This window comes from Megascapheus bottae, chromosome 6, assembly GCF_031878675.1.
Source record: "Megascapheus bottae isolate mThoBot1 chromosome 6, mThoBot2.hap1, whole genome shotgun sequence".
Lineage (NCBI taxonomy): Eukaryota > Metazoa > Chordata > Mammalia > Rodentia > Geomyidae > Megascapheus > Megascapheus bottae.
This window is the reverse complement of record NC_143514.1, coordinates 7729686-7752837: the sequence shown is the minus strand read 5'-3', so window position 1 is coordinate 7752837 and position 23152 is coordinate 7729686. Positions and strand designations below refer to the sequence as shown.

At 41.1% G+C, this 23152-nt stretch overlaps 1 protein-coding gene, 2 long non-coding RNA genes and 1 other non-coding gene across 5 annotated transcripts in view; 1 reads left to right on the top strand and 3 right to left on the bottom strand.

Moving 5' to 3' along the window:
- Positions 1-1798: 1798 nt before the first annotated feature.
- LOC150061340 (uncharacterized) lies at positions 1799-5333 on the bottom strand. Its single transcript, XR_016535904.1, has 3 exons — positions 5121-5333; positions 4556-4707; positions 1799-2240 (listed from the first exon to the last, which is right to left on the bottom strand). It is a non-coding gene; the product is annotated as an uncharacterized LOC150061340 (long non-coding RNA).
- Positions 5287-23152, top strand: part of Gclm (glutamate-cysteine ligase modifier subunit) — a 21694-nt gene continuing 3828 nt past the window's right edge. The window contains exons 1-6 of the mRNA XM_090334224.1: positions 5287-5545; positions 10043-10108; positions 13776-13860; positions 19586-19645; positions 20688-20890; positions 22536-22650. Of these exons, the coding sequence (XP_090190350.1) occupies positions 5420-5545; positions 10043-10108; positions 13776-13860; positions 19586-19645; positions 20688-20890; positions 22536-22650 (655 nt within the window). The 5' untranslated portion in view covers positions 5287-5419. The remainder of the gene's footprint in view (positions 5546-10042; positions 10109-13775; positions 13861-19585; positions 19646-20687; positions 20891-22535; positions 22651-23152) is intronic.
- Positions 17572-17640, bottom strand: LOC150061339 (small nucleolar RNA SNORD26). Its single transcript, XR_016536038.1, has one exon. It is a non-coding gene; the product is annotated as a small nucleolar RNA SNORD26 (small nucleolar RNA).
- LOC150061335 (uncharacterized) overlaps positions 20624-23152 on the bottom strand; it is a 25154-nt gene continuing 22625 nt past the window's right edge. For both annotated transcript variants that reach the window (XR_016535903.1, XR_016535902.1), the window contains 2 exons: positions 22920-22967; positions 20624-20848 (listed from right to left, as the gene is read on the bottom strand). This is a non-coding gene — a long non-coding RNA (uncharacterized LOC150061335). The remainder of the gene's footprint in view (positions 20849-22919; positions 22968-23152) is intronic.

Genomic DNA, 23152 nt, shown 5'->3' with positions numbered 1-23152 from the left:
GTCCTCAGGCCCTGGCTCCGACCTTGTATTTCAGTTTTTTTGTTTTTTGTTTTTGTTGGTTGTGAGGCTTGAACCCGGGGCCTGAATGCTGTGCCTAAGTTCTGCAGCTCAAAGCTAGTGCTCTACCGTTTGAGCCACAGTACCGATTCTCTGGTAATTAATTAGAGATAAGAGTCTCATGGACTTTTGCGCCTGGGCTGGCTTCGAACCGCTATCCTCAAGATCCTAGCCTCCTGAATAGCTAGGATTTTAGGCGTGAGCCACCAGCACCTGACTTTGTATCTCAGTTTTCTGTGACCATGTCTTGATGCAGAAAGCTCCACAAAGGAGGACTGTGCTTCATCTGTTCTTCCAATAAGAATGCATTAATGTCTGCTAACTGCCTAGAGAATCATTAGGTTTTGGTTGTCAACAAGCCTATCCTGGTAGTAAAAAGGCTTTCTGCTTGAATCCCAGCTCTGCTACTTTCTGGGTACAGGACTGGGAAAGCACTCTACTGTGTATCTCAGTTTATACAATAACAGTACCTTCCACATGATGAGAGGATTATATGAATTTACAGAGCAAAGTGGATCTATGGTTAGACTCAGTAAGAGCCAAGTGTAAGTTAGCATTACTGAATCGATAGTCAGGCACCAGCGGCTCATGCCTATAATCCTATACTTAGAAAGCTGAGATCTGAGGATCTTAGTTCAGAAAAGTTCCCATGAGAATCTGTCTCCAATAAATACTCAGAGAAAGCTGAAAGTGGCACTGTGGTTCAAAGTGGTAGAATGCCATCCTTGAGCAACCAATATAATAAAGTATAAATATTCCCTGAACATAGACTAAATACAAATGTTTTAGAAAACCACAAAAGAAGGCTGTGTGACCCAGACCTAGGAAGGTTCCCAAAAATATTCACACCCCACAAAAGGTCTTTAAAACCAAGCAACTATAGTAGGGGAACATGCAAACAGACAAAAGAATAGTCTAGATTTTAGGAGATAATGGGCAAAAGTATGGAAGCAAGAGGCTCTGCTTTCTTTGGAGAGTTGGTTTCATTTTTTTTCAAAATAAAGCAAATAGCATATCATTGAGTAACAAGTAGTGTGTGTGTTCTATGCCTTCAATCATTGCCATATAAATTACAATAAATTCAGATCAAGAGCAAAGAACAAGACTAAACTACATCTCAGCAAGGTCAAATGACTCCCTTATTTTCAATGGAAAAGAAACATTCATAAACCTTCACGTTATAGGCAAATGTAATTGCTCCTAAGAAGACTTTTGATCCAGATTCCTCAAAGAGAAGGACACAGGGTAGTCTACCCCCTTCTAGCACTCTCCCAGTAAAATACATTTTAAGAGGCAATCTAAAGAATGTATTTGAGCCTGGAACAGTGGTTCACATGGGTAATCTTAGCTACTCAGCAGGCTGATATATGAAGACATTGATTCCAAACTAGCTTTAGTGGAAAAGTCAAACTTTTGTCTCAACAAACTATTAAAAAAAAAAAAAAAGCCAAAGGTGGAGCTGTGATAAAGTGGAGTGGTAGAGTCTGGGATCTAAAAATCAGGTTTGAACACTATGTATATGTGGTATCCATATGTGATTTTTCTTTCATATTTAAATTACATGGTTTTAGTTAGCACCTAACTTTTTTTTTCTTTGTTGGCCATGGGGCTTGACCTCAGTGCTATCCTTGAGCTCTTTCACTCTAGGTTAACTATCACAGTACCCTTCTGATTTTCTGGTTAATTGGAGGTAAAAGTCTAATAATGGGGACTTTTCTTCCCCTGGGCCTAAACCGTGATACTCAGATCTCAACTTCCTGAGTTGCTAGGCAAAAGTCACTGGCACCAGACTCCAACTTTTTTTTTTAAAGCAAATACATTTTAAATGGTGAATGTTCAAATGAAACCTGCCAATGCCCTATGCTTTTCATTCCATTAAACTCACAAAAAGGCAAGTTTGGGCCTTACTCCAATCTCAGAGCAGCAAGCCAATCTCCAAGATGACATCACTCTATTTTATAGTCAACTAGCAAATCTCAGCATTAACTTAGTGTAGACATTGGGAAGACAATGCAAATGTAAACAAACTGGATTATACAAGTCAATCCACTTCAAAGAACTGACTGGACCTATGATAGCATTTGGGTTATGAGGAGACTCAAATGGGAGAGGGGAATGTCCTGCCAAGAGCCATCCTCAGACTCCAGCAAAGCTGCTAACCAACAAATCAGGGAGTGTAGTTCCTGAAAAATAAGAGAGAAGAAGGATCACAATTCATCTAAATCAAACAAGTTTGTTTAAGATAAATATCACCAAACTGTATAAGCAAACAGAATTGTTAAGACTACAGGCAGGGTCCAGGCTACAACCCAGGTATTGTTCCAAATTAATGACAATTTAAAAAATAACCATCATGCACACACACGTGTGTGTGTGTGTGTGTGTGTGTGTGTGTGTGTGTGTGTGTGTACAGCCAGGTACTAGTGGGTCATGCCTGTATTCCTAGAACTCAGGAGGCTGAGTAACAATTTATTGGAACCATAGTTCTAATAACTGCTCCCCATTCCAATTTATCAATACTATTTTTGTCTTATGACCTCAAACTATGAACATAGTTGAACTGTTTGAGGACTACAGATAGCACTTCCTGTCACAGTAACTTGATAGTATAACTAACCTCTACCACCACTACCAACCTACCTATAATGCTATAATTTGCAGTTATAGCATCTAAGTATATACTAAGTTATAGCTTAATATACCATGACCCTATGTTACCTCCACATATTAATCTACTAATCACATTGTGAGAAAATAATAACAGTAAACATTGCTCGCACAAGCACATACTCTAATATTTATTCACCTCCTCTATTAACATTTATCTTAATTGCAAAATTATTCTAGGATACATATGTGAATATAATTTAAGCAAAACTTTGGATTGTGAATCTAATAATAGAAGTTTAAAATTCAAAACAAAGGCAAAAACAAAAAAAGACATAAGGCTTGCTCAGTCATGCCTCCATTTATAACCGCATGCTTTCTCAACTCTTTTGTGTGATTGTGCTAGTTTTAGGGCTTGAACTCAGGGTCTCACTCTCTCCCTTAATTTTTTCACTAGTAGGTACAATCATGAAGACTTTCCATATGAATAGATTATCAGGAGATTTCAAAATAGTTCAATCAATCACCTTCCTGGTTTGGAGACTTCTAGCAAAGCTACATTTATAAGTTATGCTGGTAGATATCAAGCCCAGCATTCTGACTAACAGGTTCTGTCCTTTCAGGAAAGGGATCGGGTGGGGTAGTTTACAATATTTAATTTCTAAGTTTTAGGCAAGAATTACTTTCTTGGAATTATTGAATATGTAAAAAGTCAAACGATGACACCAAAAGCAGGTTCAGTATAAGAATCTAATGTTTTTATGCATTAAAGCAGCCAGTTAGTTTTTCCTTCTTCGATTATCCTTCTCATCAATGAACTCTTGCTATCCTACACCCAACCAATTACTAAACATAGGTTCAGTTTCTAACCTCTAAGAAAGATTTTCTTTTCTGTCCCTTCCCAATTTTGTTTATCAACTTAACACCTCCAATTCAGTTCTCTTTGCAGATTTTGTATCCCTTATAATGAGAATGATTTTGCCATTTAACACATATGATTTGCCGCAGCAAAGGTGAAGGATTATTGAGGAAAGCTCCATGAATCTTCAGTCTGATATAATACCAAGTCTATTACATGTGACATTTAAATAGGGATAAAAAATCCTAGCTGTATGCATGCCTGTATCACGTGATCCTTGTATCTCACCTGAAAACTAAATGTCCTATGAAGATATCTCCTCTCCCTCCCCTTCTCCTCTTTCCCTTCCTAAAAAGGCCACGCAGCTTTCTCCATCACCTCAGCCAAGCTACCTAGTGCTTTTACTTTCAGTTTGTTTAGAAAAACAAGCCCTTAAAGATAAGATCTGGGTCATCTAACCTGTCTGACCTGCCTTGAAAGTAGCTTGGACTACAGACCATAACTAGTGTGTTATACATATTTACAGAACATTTCTTAGACTGAGACTTTTTTTTAATGGAACCCAAGTTTCAGCTTTTCAAAGCCAAAGATTAAGTCTTACTTGTATTATCTCTAAGTAGTGGAACAAAAAAGCCGCCATTCAACTGAGCAGTTTATGAATGTGTGTTAATTGATGTCAGCCCTTCCAACATTCTCACCCACCCCTCCCAATCCATCCTTCTCCTCACTTTCCTTAATTTAGGAGGATATACATTTCATTTTTGATTGCATTCTCCTCCCAACCTCTTCTTTTGCCTCCCCCACTCATCTTGAGCCTACCCCACCTCTGTCAAGTGCTTGTCTCCCGTGTTTATTTTGTTGAACTATGATTGAGTCTTTCTAAGAATTTACACTGCATTCTTCCCCGAATCTACTGTATTTTAGTTAATAATTGGTGTATACATGCATACCACCTAAAGCATTTATGTATTCATAAAGTAATTCCAGCTTCTACCCAAGAGAGAAAATATGTAACCTCTGGGCCTGACTTACTGCACAGAACATCCTTTTTTTTTTTTTTTTGCAGGTCCTTCCATTTCTTGGTAAATGATGCATTATCATTCTTCCTAATGGAATAGTAGAATTCCATTTTCTTGATCCATCCGTCCATTGAGGGGAGTATGGGGTGACTTAAGAAGATGTTTCTGGACAGCAGAGCCAAGGCAAAAGACAAAGCACCGGGCGTTAATACAGCAGCTTGAGAGGATGGAAGGCTGCCAGCATCTCACAGCATGGTAGACCCTGGGCCGGCCTTGGGGAGGTCACTGGTGCAGAAGGGCGCTCCTCCCGGCAGGGGGCGCTCCTCCCGGCAGGGGGCGCTCCTCCCGGCAGGGGGCGCTCCTCCCGGCAGGGGGCGCTCCTCCCGGCAGGGGGCGCTCCTGAGCACCACGCCGCGCTCCAGCCGCGCGGCGCGCGCCCTCCGCCCGGCCGGCGCCCCCGCCCGCGCCCGCGCCTCGCGCCACGCCCGCCGCGGGCCGAGCGCCAGTGTCCCGCGGGCCGGCGCCCCGCCCCGCCCCGCCCGCCCGCCCGCCCCGGCCCCGCCGCCGGGACGACTAACGGTTACGAAGCACTTTTTCCGCGGCGATTTCTGCTTAGTCATTGTCTTCCAGGAAACGGCGTCCTCAGTGTGAAACCTACGCCGCCGGGGCGGCCGCAGAGAGCCGCTGCTCCGCCGTCCGCCCGCCGCCCCGCCGCCCCGCCGGCCTCCCGGGCCCCGAGCGCACACCGGCCTCCACCGCGCGGGCCCGGCCGCTCGCGCTCGCCTCTCGGGCCGGGCCACCTCGTCCCGCCCGGCGGCCGCCTCCCGGCTCCTCCACCCTCGGCCCCGCCGCCCCGACTCCTCGGGCGGCCGCCGCCATGGGCACCGACAGCCGCGCGGCCGGGGCGCTGCTGGCGCGAGCCAGCACCCTGCACCTGCAGACCGGGAATCTGCTCAACTGGGGCCGCCTGCGCAAGAAGTGCCCGTCCACGCACAGCGAGGAGGTGAGGCGGCGGCGGCCGGGCGCCTGGGGCCGCGGGGTCGCGGGCGGGCGGGCGGGCGGGCGCGGGGCAGGTGCGGCGGGGCGCCCGGGGCGGGGCGGGCCGAACTCGGGGCGCGCGGCCCGGGACGCGGGGCCGCACGCCCGTGGGGAGGGAGCCCCGCTCGAGGGTCTCCCCCCCCTCCGCGAAGGCGGAGCGCAGGGGTCAGCGTGTGCGGGGCGACCGGCGACGTTGAGTTTTGCGGGGCTGACATCGGTCGCTCTGTGACTGTGAAACGTGCAGACCCGGCCTGCGGACATATAGGTGGTGGCACGCGTTCTTCTTGCTAGAAGTGAGCCTCTCTCGCCTAGGCGCAAGGGGCAGATTCATCTGGAATTAAGATTGTGGCATATTGGTTGATTCCTGATCTTGGGCCAGTCGTTATCATTGCCTGCCACTTATAATGGCTGAAGCACATTTGCACTGTGGAACAATTTCGGCCTGCTGAGCAATGGTGGCTCACGCCTGAAATCCTAGGTAAATCCTAGGTACTCAGAAGGCCGAGATCAAGGTTCGAAGCCAGTCCGGGTGGGAAGTGCAGGCATAAAGTCCTGAATACTCTTATCTACAATCAACCATCAAAAAAAAAAACAAAAACCGGAAGTGAAGCTGTGAGTCAAAGTAATAGAGCGCCAGCCTTGAGCAAAGGAGACCTCAGGGACAAGGCTGAGGCCTGAGTTCAAGCCCCACGACCGGTCTCACCCCCCCCCCAAAAAAAACAAAACATAATGCCAATGCCAGTGAATGTGACCAGTGGTTATGTGTGAATTGAAAATAAAATAAGTGAGTTGTGGTGGTACAAAAGAAAGGAGAAAGAGACTATAAAAATAATAAGCCTTGGGCGGGGAGTTTGGCCTAGTGGTTAAAGTGCTTGCCTAGCATGCATGAAGACCCGGGTTTGATTCCTTGGTACCACATACATAGAAAAAGGCAAAAGTGGTGGTGAGGCTCAAGTGGTAGAGTTCTAGCCTTGAGAAGAATCCAAGGACAGTCCTCAGGCCCTGAGCTTAAGCCCAAAACTGGCAAAACAAACAAACAAAATAATAATAAGCCTTTAAACGTGGGAGCTTTGTGAAAGCTATGATCTCTGCCTGTGTCTGCATAACTTTAAAGTTGCATAATACCTTCCTCATCAGATCTTTGTGAGGATGAACAGATAGTCCATGAAATGAAGACACTCAAACCATAGCTATTTATTTCCCAATCACCTAGTTGTTAAGAACAAACAAATCTTGATGAAAGAATAAATTTCTTTTTTCTTTTTACAGTACTAGGGTTTGAACTCAGGCTGGCACTCTACCAATTAAGCCACTACTCTAGTTCCTTAAAGAACAAATTGCCTGCTGGGTACTGGTAGCCTGTAACACTAGCTACTCAGGAGTCTGGGATCTGAAAATCACAGTTTGAAGCCAACCCAGGCAGAAAGGTCCCCCTGAGAGTCTTATCTCCAATACCTAATCAAAAACCTGGAGGTGGTGTTGTGGCTCAAGTGGTAGAGCACTAGCCTTGTGTACCAGAGGCTCAGGGTCAGCACCCAGGTCCTGAGTTCAAGCCACACAACCCCCACAAAAAAACTTGCCTAAACTTTGTCTTAATCTAAGTTACCAGATGTAATGAGAAACTTTCTACTCCAGAAAGTTGGGAGCCAGCACTGTTCAGAGGAGAATTCTTGGTGATAACTTTAATCAGTGCCAGAATCCAACCCTGTTCCATGCCAGCTAGGTGTGTATATTTTGTTTGAACATCTCACGTTCTTTCTTCTAAAGGGAAGTATTTGTGTATTTGGTACACAGACCCTTACTTTCTTCCCTCACTGATGATGATTCAACATAGCATTTATGCATGTCCTTTGGTGATACTAGGTGAAATTTTCTCTTATCTCACCATGACACAGTGTAAGTAGTGTTTTATAACGTTTTTGAGTATAAAATGGTAAGAAATGTATTTTATTCATATAGTTCATAGTTTCATACTATATATGTATATATTAATACATTAAGAAAAGCTGGACCAGGAGTTTGACCTAGTGGTAGAATGTTTGCCTAGCATGCATGAAGACCCGGATTCGATTCCTCTGTACCACATACATAGAAAAAGCTAGGATTATGGGGCCAGGAGTTTGGCCTAGTGGTAGAGTGCTTGCCTAGCATGCACGAAGACCTGGGTACCACATACATAGCAAAAAGCCAGAAATGGTGCTGAGGCTCAAGTGGTAGAGCTCTAGCCTTGAGAAAGTCCAAGGATAGTGCTCAGACCCTGAGCTCAAGCTCACAACTGGCAAAAAAAAAGAAAAAGCTAGGATTGGTGCTGTGATTCAAGTGGAAGAGCCCTAGTCTTCAAAAAGCCCAAGAACAGTGCTCAGGCCCTGAGTTCAAGCTCCACCACTGGCACAGTAGCTCATGCCATCCTAGCTACTTAGGTGGCTAAGAGATGATAGCAATTCAAAGCCAGCCTGGGCACTAAAGACTGTGAGACTCTTATTTCTAATTAACCACTAGAAAACCAGAAGTAATGCTGTGGCTCAAGGGATAGGATGGTAGCCTTGAGCTGAAGAGCTCAGGGACAGAGCCCAGGCCCAGAGTTCAAGTCCCATGACAGACTAAAACAAAAAGGTCTAACCAAAAACTATTAGTCATTATATACTGTCTTCTGATTTTGTTCTAATGTTTTACTTTAAGAAAAAAAAATGATTCTTAACAAAGAATTTAAAATTTTTGTAGGACTAATTCTTGTTTAAGGTGTTTTGTTTGGGACACTTCATAAGAATAGGGCAAAATTGGGGAAACTAGACAAAGCTGAGGGGAAAACTCCCCAAAAGTGGCAGAATGTGTAAGGAAACTGGTACCTTTTGAATTGGTGTGTATTTCATTTTTGTGTAAATGACTAACTACCCGAGTTCCAAGTGGAGAAATGTGTTTGAAAAGCTTCGGCATAGCTGGTGCAATGGCTCATGCCTGTAACCCTAGCTACTCAGGAGACTGAAATCTACCACTTTGAGCCACAGCAGCACTTCCATTCTTCTGGTGATTAAGTGGATATAAGAATCTCAGACGTTCTTGTCCAGGAGCTGGCTTCAAACCAGAATCTACTGATCTCACCATTTGCCCTGCTGCCTTTCACATTCATAATCTAAATAGTTACCCTTTTAGTTCCATTTTCTTCCCCTCTAATTTTTGCAAATATAAGAAAATACAAAATACTATTTCACTTCACATATTGAACTCTAGTTCTACCCATTTTTCTGCATATATCAATAGAGGTGTTTGTGCGTGATGAGAATACAATTTTGCTTATATACACCACATTTTCTGATTTTTTTGGTGAGTAATTCTCTGTAATATCTACCAAAATTTCATGTACTAACTTGAGTTTGATTGTAATTATACTTAGCAAAAAGGTACTGACTGGCCTTGGGCCAGAAGGTAGCCTAGTGGTAGAGTGCTCCCCTAGCGTGCACAAAGCCCTGAATTTGATTCCTCCGTACCACATACACAGAAAAAGCCAGAAGTGGAGCTGTAGGTCAAATGACAGAGCGCTAGCTTTGAGCAAAAAGTGTCCAAGGACAGTGCCCAGGCCCTGAGTTCAAGCCCCACAACTGGCCAAAAAGAAAAAGATTCTGGCCTTGTAACTGGAATTCATGTGGGTTATAGGTAGCACAGGAATTATTGTTGCAAATTTTCAGTCTTCACATAGGTGGTTCTGTAATTTTTTTTTTTTTTGCCAGTCCTGAGGCTTGAACTCAGAGCCTGAGTATTGTCTTTGGGCTTTCTCAAGGCTAGAGCTCTACCCTTGAGCCACAGTACCTCTTCCAGCTTTTCTATGTATGTGGTACTGAGGAATCGAACCCAGGTCTTTGTGCATGCTAGGCAAGCACTAGGCCAAACACCCAGCCCTTTTGTTGTTGTTGTTCTATACTTTTAAATGTATAAACCACTTGTTCCTTGAAATAATATGTATTAAGATAAAAGCTAGAGCCTGTATTAACTTTAATCAGAAGCAGTTGTAGTTTAGTAATGAGTTCAGAAGTTTATGGAAAGAACAACTACTGTTTTTGCAATCCAGGAGCTTTCATCTAGTTACTGTTCTTTTTTTTTTTCATTGATTGCCCACAGAGTGCAAACCACTGTGACTCTAATTATCTTTAAGGCATTGATTTAAAATTGCTAGAGTTGGACAAGTAATGTTCATAAATCAGCTTAGACAATCATAGAACAGCATTTTTTTTAAATTGAAAAAGACACTATAGTGCCTGACATATAATGAACATAAGTATTTTGAAAAATTTTTGTTCTGTCATATGTGTATAGAGCCATTAAGTTAATATGTATCTTTGGGCTACTATCAAGTAAGTTCAAAGTACACTGACATAAGAGTTAGACTATTACTATTTTATCCTTATTGTACAAGTATAGGAATGGAAGAGCTATTAGTTAACCATTTCAAAATGCATTCCTTTTGCAGCTTCGAGATTGTATCCAAAAGACCTTGAATGAGTGGAGTTCCCAAATCAGCCCAGATTTGATCAGGGTAAGTGAAATGGGTATGCAGATGTGGAACAGGACAAAAAGGAAATAAGGTAAACAGGAAGTGAATATCCTCAGTTTTGGGAGGGAAGTCAAATAAGCAGTTAGCCCTTAAGTCACTGTGGCTCTTTCACAAGATAGCAATCTGACCTGTAGGAGTAAGCACAAAGCATAAAATTTGATCTTCAACTCCCATTCTTCTGCCCAGTTCCCATCCTAGTTTCCTTGCCTCCAGTGTCATTCCAGTTGACATTTGTTCTAATAGAGGAATGATTATCTAGTGGCTTTGGTTGATAGATTGTTTTGTAGAATATGATCAAATATATATATACATATATATAGAATATAGTCACTAGAAATAATTTGTTTTTGTTGGTCCTGGGGTTTGAACTCTGGGCCTGGCGCTGTCCCTGAGCTCTTCAGCTCAAGGCTAGTGCTCTATCACTTGGCTGTGCCCCACTTCTGGTTTTCTGGTCAATTAGAGTCTCAAGGATTTTCATACACAGCTGGTTTTGAACTGAGATCCTCAGATCTGAGGATCTGAGTAGGATTACAGGCGTGAGCCACTAGAGCCCAGTTGACTATAATTTTTTTTATTTTGCCAGTCTCGGGGCTTGAACTCAGGGCCTGAGCACTGACCTTTGGCTTTCTCAAGGCTAGTGGACTACCGCTTGAACCACAGCACCACTTCCAGATTTTTTTTTCCCTGTATATCTGGTACCAAGGAATCAAACCCAGGCTTTCATGCTAGGCAAGCACTCTACCACTAGGCCACACTCCCGGCCCCTAGAAACAATTTTTCAATGTTAGTTTGTATATTCCATTAAATGCTAGTATATGTTATAATTTTTTTTTGCCAGTCTTGGGGCCTGGGGCTTGAACTCAGGGCCTGAACACTATCCTTGGGCTTTCCTCAAGGCTAGTGCTCTACCACTCGAGCCACAGTACCACTTCTGGCCTTTTCTGTGTATGTGGTACCAAGAAATGGATCCTGTGTCTTCCTGCATGCTAGGCAGGCACTCTACCACTAGACCAAACTTATGTCCCATAAATGTAAATATACAAAATACTGTCTGAAAGGACTCTGATAACTTAGACAAAGGTTCCTATCAAATACAAACTGCATGTCCTGGAAGAAATTGTTCTGTTGGGCACATTACAAGTATATAACTCTATAGCTGCTCTGCTCTGCAGAGCTCATGTCTTATTAATCTGTGTCTGAAATTACAATGTACTCTGTATACGTGATATCCGCAACTCTAAACTCCAGATTTGTACTAGTATTGTGATGTGCTCATGAACTGTGGGAAAGTATTTGCTGTTTGCTTTGTTAAATATTGTTTTATATTTAACTGACATATTACTAACATTTGTCATTCTCATAATATTATTCATTAAATTCATTAGAATAGTCCTTTTTTTGCATTCAGGTAAAGATACATTTAAGTTAAACATGTTCGTTGAGTACAAAATGAAATATATTCTTGTTATGACCCAGCACTGTCGTTCCCTGGTATGTTGTCTGAAGGATTTGAAATTTATGTCCACAAAAGAGCATGCAGGTATTTATGCAGATTTAAGTAATCAGGATATCCTTCAACATATTAACAGATAAACTATGATATATCCAGACAATAGAATATTATTCAGTGATAGAAATTAGCTGTCAAACCATAAAAGAGTATGAAAGAACCTTAAATGCATAGTATTAAGTAAAAAGTCAATTTGAAAAGACCACATACTGTGATATTTTAACCACTTTACATTGTAGGAAAAGCAAAACTGTGGAGATGTAATGAGCAAGGACAGTGGTTTCAGGAGTAGGTGGTAGGGATGGCTGACGAGGTGGAACATGCCATTTTTATGACCACACCACTACCCTGTGATGCTATAAAGGTGAATGTATATCATTGTATATTTGTCCAAACTGATAGAACATATAACATCAGAATGAACTCCAGGGTAAATTGGACTGGTGATTGTGATGAATAGGTGTACATTCATCAGTAAAATAGATTACCACGCTGGTGAGGATGTTGATAATAAAAGAGGAAATGGATGCAGTCAAGCAGGAGGTAAATTAGAAATCTCTACCTTCTGCTCAATATTGTTGTGAACCTAAGAGGCTACTAAAAACGTAAATCAATTTACAGGTTAAAATTCAATAACATTAAAATCCAAAGCAATGAAAACTATTTTTTTCAAGTTTATAAGTAAGCCAAGGTTTCATGCCCATTATCCTAGCTGTGACACAGGAAAGCTGAGAATGAGAAGATTGAGGTTACAGGGCAGCCCAGGCAGAAAAATCCAAGAGACTATCACAACCAAAGAAGCTGGCTATGATTGTATGTTCCTGTCATGCCAGCTATAGCAGGAAGCATAATATAGGTGGATTGGGTCCCCAACAAAAGTCAAGACCTTCCTTAGCCAGCAGGGTGCTGTCGTCCTAGCTATGCAGAAGGCTGAGAGCTAAAAATATGTTTAAAGCAGCTTGGGAAAAGTCTGTGATACTTTTTTTTTTTTTTTTTTGTGGGTCATGCGGCTTGAACTCTGGGCCTGGGTGCTGCCCCTCAGCTCTTCAGCCCAAGGCTACCACCTTACCCCTTGAGCCACAGCCCCCTTCCCCATTTTCTAGTGATTAATTGGAGATAAGAATCTCACATTCTTGAAGCTGGGCAAGGTGGCTCACACCTGTAATCATAGCTACTCAGGAGGCTGAGATCTGAGGCTCGCGGTTCAAAGCCAGCCTGGGCACTAAAGACCATGAGACTCTTATCTTCAACTAACCACTAGAAAGTGGGAGTAGGGCTGTGGCTCAAGAGGTAGGGTGGTAGCCTTGAGCTGAAGAGCTCAGGGACAGCACCCAGGCCCACAGGCCCAGAGTTAGAGTCCAGGCTGGCTTTGAACTCAGATCTTTAGATCTCTGCCTCCTGAGTAGTTAAGATTACAGGCATGAGCCACCTCACCCAGTTTCTGTGGTACTCTTATCTCCAATTAGTGAGCAAAAAGCTGGAAGTGAAGCATCGCTCAAGTGGTAGAGTGCCAGCCTTGAGCAAAAAAGTCTAGTGCGGATACAGGCCCTGAATTTAAGCTCCAGTACTGGCACAAAAAGATTTTTGTTTGTTGAGACTACCTCAAAATAACCAGTGTAGTGGCTGGAGGTGTGACTTGTTTGTTAGAGTGCCAGCCCATGAATCCTGGTTTTTCGGATCTAAGAGAAAAGAAAAAATAACCAGTTCAAAATAGGGCTAGAAACATGACTTGATGGTAGGGAGACTGCCTAGCAAAAGTAAGGCCTAGTTCAAACCCCAGTACTACTAGTATGTGTGTGTATATATTATATATACATATATGTATATATAATATAGAAAGGTTTTTAGTATGTTATTGCAAGTGAATTTTTAAGATTACTATGCTAATAATTGTGACACCTCACTCCTTATCTGCTTATTTTTAAAATTTTGTGAATTAGGCATCCTGATCAAAGTAAGATACTTTTTCACACAAAATGAAAACACACGGCATTTTACCTTTGTATCGGGGGGGGGGGGGGTTGTAAGTAAAGAATCCTTTTGTCTTATGAGTTATTTCAAGCATTTTATGGACAATAGGAAATTTTGTGATCAGAAACATTAATTTAATATTTTTACAATATCCTATGTTTGTTATAGGAGTTTCCAGATGTCTTGGAATGCACTGTATCTCATGCAATAGAAAAGATAAATCCTGATGAGAGAGAAGAAATGAAAGTTTCTGGTAAAGTCCAGCCTTTAAATTTATTCTTTTATACAGTGGAAGTATAGTAAGGTGTCGTCAGACAAAGGATAAGCCTTTCTTTGCTCCTTGTAACAGGTCCTTGTGGGAATTTAAAAACCATTTCTTAGCCTGACTTTAATGTCAACTCTTAAGGTGGTTATATTATAGGAAGTCAGCGTTGACTACTTAAGTGGAGTCAAACTAAAACCTTAGCTTCCTGTTCTTCAAATAACTTACGTGTATTGAGAACAATAAAAAGGTTGAAGTAAGTGGAAGAAATGAAAAGGATCAAGGGAAGACTTAGGAGCACTCTATTCTAAGCAAACACAGACCGTTTTTCCTGGGGAGATATTGGTGAGCACTGCTTAAGTTGCCTCAAGTGTAGAACAAGTTGCATGTAACAGCATGTAGTGCTACAGTAACAGAAGTGAAGAGCTGTGCTGTTCGGGCCCTCAGCATGTAGTCAGCTTAGTAAAGTCATTGAAATCTTAAAGTAGATTGAAACTCCTTAATATGTACATTCTGCTAGTATAATTTCATACTACCAAGTATTTAGTCCATCTGAGTCTTAGTTTCTTCATATGTAAAATGGGATGGACTCAGTGAAATGACATAAGAAGCTCAAGGCTAACATAGCAGATACCACACAATGCTAGGTAGCCGTTAACGAGATATTGTTACTGTTGTGGTCACTGCTAATCCTTGAGATGGGCATGCAGGATGAATTAGGGCTAAGGCAGTAGTGATTCATACACATAATCCTAGTTTCAAAGGGAAGCAGAAAACAGGAGGATTGTGATTTGAGGTCTGACCAAGCAAAAGTTTGCAACACCCCTACTAATCTCAAGCCAAAGCGTGACACATTGATGTGTGCCTGTCATCGCAATTATGGGGAGGCTGAGATGCAGAAGATCATAATTCCACACACTCTCAGGCCAAAAAACTCCTCTATCACAGCAATAGAAGTTGAGTGTAGGGGCCGGGAGTTTGGCCTAGTGGTAGAGTGCTTGCCTAGCTTGCACGAAGACCCGGGTTTGATTCCTCCGTACCTCACATACATAGCAAAAAGCTGGAAGTGGTGCTGAGGCTCAAGTGGTAGAGTGCTAACCTTGAGAAAGTCCAAGGACAGTGCTCAAGCCCTGAGCTCAAGCCCAGGACTGGCAAAAAAAAAAAGTTGAGTGTAGTGGCATATGATAGTCATCCCAGCTATAGAAGTATAGAAGGAGGCATAAATAGAGGGTGGTAGCCTTGAGCTGAAGAGCTTAGGAACAGCACCCAGAGTTCAAGCCCTATGACTGACAAAAAAAAAAAAGCACAAATAGGTAAATTGCAGTCCATGCCAAAAATAAGACCTCAGTAACAACCAAAGCAAAAAAAAAAAAAAAAAATGGTGTGTGTATGTGTGTGTGAGGGAGTAGAGCATCTGCCTACTGATGGATCCCTGATATCAAAAAACCACACTGTAGCTGAAAAAATAATAAAAGGAAGAAAAAAGATCATTGTCCTCTGATCCCAATAATTACCACTAGAATCTTGCTTTATGTCAAATACTGCACTTGTAATTTTATGGATATATTTCTTCATACAATTATCAAGGCCTGGGATCAGGAACATGGCCTAGTGGTAGAGTGCTTACCTAGCATGCACGAAGCCCTGGGTTCAATTCCTTGGTACCACATATACAGAAAAAGCTGGAAGCCATGCTGTAGCTCAAGTGGTAGAGCCCTAGCCTTGAACATTGACCAGGCCCTAAGTTCAAGCCCCAGAACTGGTTCTGTGTGTGTGTGTGTGTATACAGTCTAAACATTATCTTTCAGAGAGGCTGTTTCTGATACCATAAATTCATAACTAAGGGATAGTGGTGGGGTTCTCATAATATAATGGGAACTACAACTGGACCAAAATGATGATATTGTCTTATTTGATAAAGGGATCTACATTGTTTTTTCAATAGAGAAAGCAATATTTTTGAAAGACTAACAGTAGAAAAGAAGGTTCAGCTGGGCAAGGTGAGTCACGCCTGTAATCCTAGCTATACAGGAGGCTGAGATTTGAAGATGGCAGTTTGAAGCAGTCTAAGTAGAAAAGTCCCCGAAACTCTTACCTCCAAACAATCACTGAACAAATGGGAACCATTATAAGAAATGTGCAAGAATATTGCTACATGTTAAATGCTCATCACTTTATTTTTTTTCATTGTATTTTATTATCGAGGTGACATATAGAGGAGTTACAATTACATTCATCAGGTAGTGGGTACATCTTGAACATTGATACCCCTTCTCATGTTTTTCTCCCACTTATTCTCCCCTCACCACCTTCTAATCATCTTGATTTTCTCCTTCCCTTCCCTATTTCAAATAAATGTGTGTGTATATATATATATATATGTATAATATACCAAATACCAAAGTTGCTCATCCTATCCTGTTTTCCCATTCTCCTTTCTAATTTTCCCTTGCGCTCCTACAACTCCAACCTGTTTACCAAGTTAGTAAATTTTTTTTTGTCGGTCGTGGGACTTGAACTCTGGTCCTGGGTGTTGTTCCTGAGGTTTTCAGTCTTCAGCTCAAGGCTACTGCCCTCCTCCTTTAGCCACAGTCCCACTTCCGGTTTTCTGGTGATTCATTGAAGAGTCTCAAGGACTTTTTAGTGCCCAGGCTGACTTTCAACTGCAATCCTCAGATCTCAGCCTTCTGAGTAGCTAGGATTACAGGTGTGAGCCACCGTGCCCAGCTAATTTTTTATTTTATTTTTTCCCAAACCTTGGGCTTTTTTGTCAGCTGTAGGGCTTGAACTCAGGACTGGAGTCTGGCCCTGAGTTCTTCTGCTCAAGGCTGTATTTTACCACTTTGAGCCACAGTGCCATTTGCACTTTTCCCTAATTCATTGGAGATAAGTGCCTCATGGACTTTTTTTTTTTGCCTTGGCTGGCTTCAAATCACGATCCTCAGACCTCAGACTTCTGAGTAGCTAGAATTACAAGTATGACACAAACGCCTGGCGAGTTTAGATTTTTGAACAGTAAATGTGTGTATCTGTAAAAGTTAAGTTTAAATAAAGCCAAAGCCTCAAGGTCTTAATATATTTATAAGTTTTCTATATTTAAAACTGCTTTATTTCCTCAGTAACCAAAGTAATGCCTAATAATGTGGCAATGCTTAGGTATGTGTTATGCCTAAATTTTTTTTCACAATAAAAAAGCAGTTTTATTAGAGAAATGAAAATAGCAGAGCAAATTGAAACTGGACTGTAGAAGGGTCTGAAATCTTCCTCTAACAGTCTCCAAAGCTTGAGACTCCTATGCTAATCTTAGCCTGGAGTTGAGTAGCTTCATGATTTAATTATCCTCATCATTCCCAGACTCCATATAAGACCAGTTCTTCAAATCAGCAAAGGATTCTCACTCGTTAACCTCTTGGTGGAGGTATTTGGGTTTTCCCATTATATACAGGAACAAGATGAAGTTCCCTAAGATGGAGAAATTTATCATCACCAAGATGGACCTGCATTCATCTTGGATGATATGGGTACACTTCACGATAGGTAATCACATGCCAAAGCATTCCTGCAAGTACGGTAATCCTTGTCTCATATCCTAGGTAGTTCTTTTGACCTGGACCACATCTGAGAAACACAAGTAGCACTCCTTGCTACCCTCTGATAGATTAATTAAACCAGCTTCCAAAGATGACATTTTCTCCCTAGGGTGCTACTTAGTAACTTTGTCCTTTTTCCAATAATCAGAAAGAGAGTTCAATTAAGAAATCATCAATGTAGATGCCTAAAATGTTTAAATAAAAGGAGTTTTATTTAAAATTTTTGGGCATAACAGATTGAGTTTCCTTTATCTGGAGTGCTTGGAACTCTTCGAAGTAGTACAGATTTCAAAAGTTTAGGGTTTTTGAACTAAGCTGGCGTTTAATGTTTGGAAAGCAGCACTGAACTGTTAGTGATCTGGTTCACTGGTACACATATTCTTTAAAGATGTCATTAATAAAATTGAACCATCACAATAAACCAATTTAAAAATAGAAAAAAATGATCTGCTTTATGACCGCCATCATATAACCAAAACCTAGAATGTAATATATTAAAAAGATTGTATTAGGAAGGTAATATTGTGATGATTTTTTTTATTTTCTTCTCATACTTTTTAATTTAGGTTTTGTATAGATTTTGGGTTATTTTATGGTTTATTTGCCCCATTAATGTTAATTCAACAAAATTACATTTCAGCTGGCCATAGCAGTACAACGTCTGCAATCCCAGCACTCAAAAGACAAAAGAAAGAAGATTTCAAGATTAAGGCCAACTAAAGCCTACACAGTAAAATCCCATCTCAAGAAAAGCAGTTTCTAGCTGGGCAGGTGGCTCAAGCCTGTAATCATAGCGACAAAAAAAAGAAAAGAAAAGCAGTTTCTTTTTTTTTTCAATTTTTAGTAGGTTGTGGGGGCTTGAACTCTGGGCTTGAGTGCTGTCCCTGAGCTCTTCAGCTCAAGGCTCCCACCCTCCCCTTTGAGCCACAGCATCACTTCCAGTTTTCTGGTGGTTAATTGGAGGTAAAAGTCTCAAGGTCTTTAGTACCCAGAGTGGCTTTGAACAGTGATCCTCAAATCTCAACCTCCTGTGTAGCTATGATTACAGCTAAAAAGCAGTTTAAGCAGGGTTGTTTTTTTTTTGCCAGTCCTGGGCTTGAGCTCAGGGCCTGAGCACTGTCCTTGGACTTTCTCAAGGCTAGAGCTCTACCACTTGAGCCTCAGTACCACTTCCAGCTTTTTTTTTCTATGTATGTGGTACCGAGGAATCGAACCCGGGTCTTCATGCATGCTAGGCAAACACTTTAACCACTAGGCCAAACTCCCGGCCCCGGTTTAAGCAGTTTTATACACACACACACACACACACACACAACATATACACACTTAAAGTAATAAAGTAATTAAGGTCTTTATCTGAGCTGCTTTGAAATAAATGCAAAATACTTTATTTTAATATTAAACATTTGGTCGGGCACAGTGGCTCACGCCTATAACCCTAGCTACTCAGGAGGCTAAGATGTGAGAATCAAGGTTCAAAGCTAGCTTGGGTGCAAAAGAACCTGAGACTCTTATCTCCAGTTTACCTCAAGAAAACGGGAAATGGGGCTTGGCTCAAGGGCAGGATGGTTGTCTTGAGCTGAATAGCTCAGGGACAGTGTCCAGGATGAGTGCAAGTCCCATGACCCACACAAAAAATAATGAAGTAAATAATATTAAACATTGGTTGGATAGTTACTGTATGATTTTAAAACTATAGTAGGAATCTTGTCTCTAAAATGAAAAATACAAAATTATGTGATTAGGAAAGCTGGGCACTAACAATTACCATTGTAATCCTAGTTACTCAGGAAGCTGAGATCTGGGGATCATGGTTCAAAGCCAGTTTAGGCAGGAAAGTCTGTGAGATTCTTATCTCCCGTTAATCAGGAAACCAGAAGTGGAGCTGTGGCTCAAAGTGGTAAAGTGCTAGCCTTGAGTGTAGAAGCTCAGGGACAGCGCCCAGGGCCTGAATTCAGGCCTCACAACTGAAAAAAAAAAAAATTATGTGATTAGGAAATAACCCATCATTCAAGATTATCTGTAAATACTGTACATATAATTATATTTACTTTATATATAATTATATATAGTAGTAAGATGTGTGCCTAAATGTAGTAACCAGTTTTGTTTTCTTTGCTACCCAGCAAAACTGTTCATTGTGGGATCAAATTCCTCATCATCAACTAGAAATGCAGTTGACATGGGTAAGCAAAAATTAGAACTTTTTTCTTAATAGTGAACTTCAGATTTGTATATAACTTGTGATCAGGTCTAGATAAAAAGAAAATAAACAGATTCTAATTTTACCTTTTAAAGTTTTAGCATCATTTCTTAAGCCTTCTACAGAATTGTATTGACTTATATAAGTTCATATTTTGTTTTAAAATAGAAAAGTAATGGAAGTGGTGCTATGGATCAAGGGGTAGGGTGGTAGCCTTGAGCTCAAGAGCTCAGGGACAAATCCCAGGCCCAGAATTCAAGCCCCATCACTGGACAAAAGAAAGAAAGGAAGGAAGGAAGGAAAGAAAGAAAGAAGGCAGGAAGGAAGGAAAGAAGGCAGGGAAGGAGGAAGGGAGGGAGAGAGGGGAGGGGGAGAGGGGAGGGGGAGAGGAAAACAAAAGAGAAAAGCTGGGTGTCAGTAGCTCACTCCTGTAATCCTAGCTACTCAGGAGGCTGAGATCTGAGGATTGAGATTCAAAGCCAGCCTAGTTAGAAAAGTCTGTGAGACTTATCTTCATTTAGTCACCAAAAAGACAGAAGTGGAGCTGTGGCTTAATAAATGTTAAGAATGCCAACCTTGAGAGCAGAAAAACTAGAGTAGGTAAAGTAGGTTCTTGGGGGAAAAAAATTTTTTTTCATCGATTGTGGGGCTTAGACTCGAGTCTGGGCGCTGTCCCTGAGCTTTTCAGCTCAAAGCTACTACTGTACCTCTTGAGCCACAGCACCACTTCCGGCTTTCTAGTGGTTAATTGGAGATAAGAGTCTCATGGTCTTTAATGCCCGACCTGGTTTGAACTGTGATCCTCAGATCTCAGCCTCCTCCTAAGTAGCTAGGATTACAGACATGAGCCACCGTCCCCGGCTGCAATTTTTCTTTTAAGATGGATATATTCCAAATGAAAAGTAAATGTGAAATAATTATTTCATAGTGAATAATCTGGATGGTATTCAGATTGTGGAGATTAGTGCTACTTGTTTTTATTGTGTAACAAACATCTCCCGTTTGTTTCCTTATCCTTTTGTCAGCCTGTTCAGTCCTTGGAGTTGCGCAGCTGGATTCTGTGATCATTGCTTCACCGCCTATTGAAGATGGAGTTAATCTTTCCTTGGAGCATTTACAGCCTTACTGGGAGGAATTAGAAAACTTAGTTCAAAGCAAGAAAATCGTTGCCATAGGAACATCTGACCTAGACAAAACACAGTTGGAACAGCTGTATCAGTGGGCACAGGTAAAAGATGGCCAAACTCTAAGCCCCAAGGAGGAGCCCAGCTTTCTGCCTTTGCTGTATTCTTTGAGCCTTATGCCCACTGTGGGAATCTCTTCCAAACATGGGCACTGTGAGGCCTACAAGTCATAGGTGGTTGAGAGTTCTTAATTGAGCTGAATATTAATCCCATTTAAAATAAATGATAATTGCTGGCGGTATGGCAATTGCTCAGCAGGGCAAACAAGACCAGAAAATGTGAGGTCTTAAGTTCAAACTCCAGTACTACCCCCCAGAAAAGGGAGAAGCAATAGAAGATGTGTGATGAGCTAGGCACCATTGGCTCACACCTATAATCCTAGCTACTCACAAGGCTGAGATCTGAGGATAGCAGCTCAAAGCCAATCCAGGCAGAAAAGTCTGTGAGACTCTTATCTCCAGTTAACCATGGGAAACGTGAAACTGGTTCTGTGGCTCCAAAGTGGTAAAGTGCTAGCCTTGAGCTGAAGAACTGGAGGACAGCACCCAGGCCCAGAGTTCAAGCCACTTGACCAACAAAAAAGAAAAAAGTAAATGTGTGATGCTCTTACTGCATTTGAATTAAGGCTCTTTTTAAAAAAAAATATTACATAGATGATGAAAGTATATTTTTGTTTCAGTATTATAAGGCTATGCCTCTTAATTTCCTATTTGAGAAAATGTTATTTATGACAACTTGTACTGTCAAAAGATGCGTAAGCAGCATTGTAGAATGTGACTTCTCATATATTCTAAAATTAACCCCTTTTATTATTTCCTACTTTCTGTATTACTTAGTTTTTACAACTTCATATAGATTGGTTTCATAAATTAACACCCCCATTCTGTTGTATTATTAAATTATCAGGGAAGTTATTTGTACTTTATTTTATTTCATTCTGAGGCAGCTCCACTGCCTCCTTTTTTTTCTTTCCTTTTTTGTTAATAAGGAAAGGTGTTTAGCTCATGATTCTAAAGGCTAGAAGTTCAAGATCATATGACTACCTCTGTTGAGCCTTAGCTACCTTCTTTTTAAAGCTTTCAGAGTTCCTTACAGGCAAGAACATAATTGACAAGATAGAGCTGGATCTGTAGTGGCCTGTGGCTCTAGTGGTAGAGCACTAGCCTTGAGCTGAAGAGCTCAGGGACAATGCCCAGGCCCAGAGTACGAGCCCCATGACCGAGAAGAAAAGAAAAAAAAATAAAAGAAATATTTGGGTAGATTTAGATGGTCCAGGATTTACCTAAAAATTCACCAGTGCAGAACTGAAAGTTACCTGATTCTTTTTCAAATTCTGTGATTAGTATCCATATTTTGTATTTTGGCACTAAGTATCCCTACTCATATTTGATCCTTTACCTTTAACATGTGCCCTCCGAAACCATCACACTTAAAATGATGTTTATTTCCTTGGCAGATATACTAGATTACAGTTCTAGCAGGAAATGTTTGTAGCATTGTATTTTTCTTCCTCCTAGAGCTACTTAAATATTAACCTAGTTTTAAGAAGTACGGGTTAGTAAAAATATTCATGTAAATATTTTAGAAACATGAAGCTTTGTAGAATGTGTTTTACATATTCTAAAGTTAAGCCCTTTTATTATGTCCTACTTTCTATATTAAAGATTTCATGATTTTATTTTCTTCTAGGTAAAACCAAACAGTAACCAAGTTAATCTTGCCTCCTGCTGTGTAATGCCACCTGATTTGACTGCATTTGCTAAACAGTTTGACATACAACTACTGACTCACAATGATCCAAAAGGTAAGACTGATTATTTTCCAGGTACATGATGGTCAGAATGAGTCAACTCGTTCTATGAAACCTAAGGTACTTATTTCACTTGCATATGGTGAGTATATACTATGAATATTTTCCCATGATTTAATTAAATTTTGTATGTTTTAAATAACACTTCCATATATAGAGAGTGGCCCACATACTCAGAGAAGAATTGTAAGAAAATCTTAGTAATGGAATGGTGTATCATCTCCAACTAATAAGGTTATAAGTATTTTTCCTCTTTAACTTACTGTATTTTCCCTGGCTGTCCATAAGAACCTCCTGGAGATCTTCAAAACCTACAAACATCCAGAAGTTACCATTAAATAGGGTAGGTAATAGGACTAGACACTAAGTTTTTTAAACAATTAATATTCTATTTTCAGTTTTGAAGTGTTATCTACATAGAAAGTGCTTTTGGCCAAGCCAATGGCTCACACCTGTAATACTAGCTGAGATCTGAGGATCATGGTTCAAAGCCAGC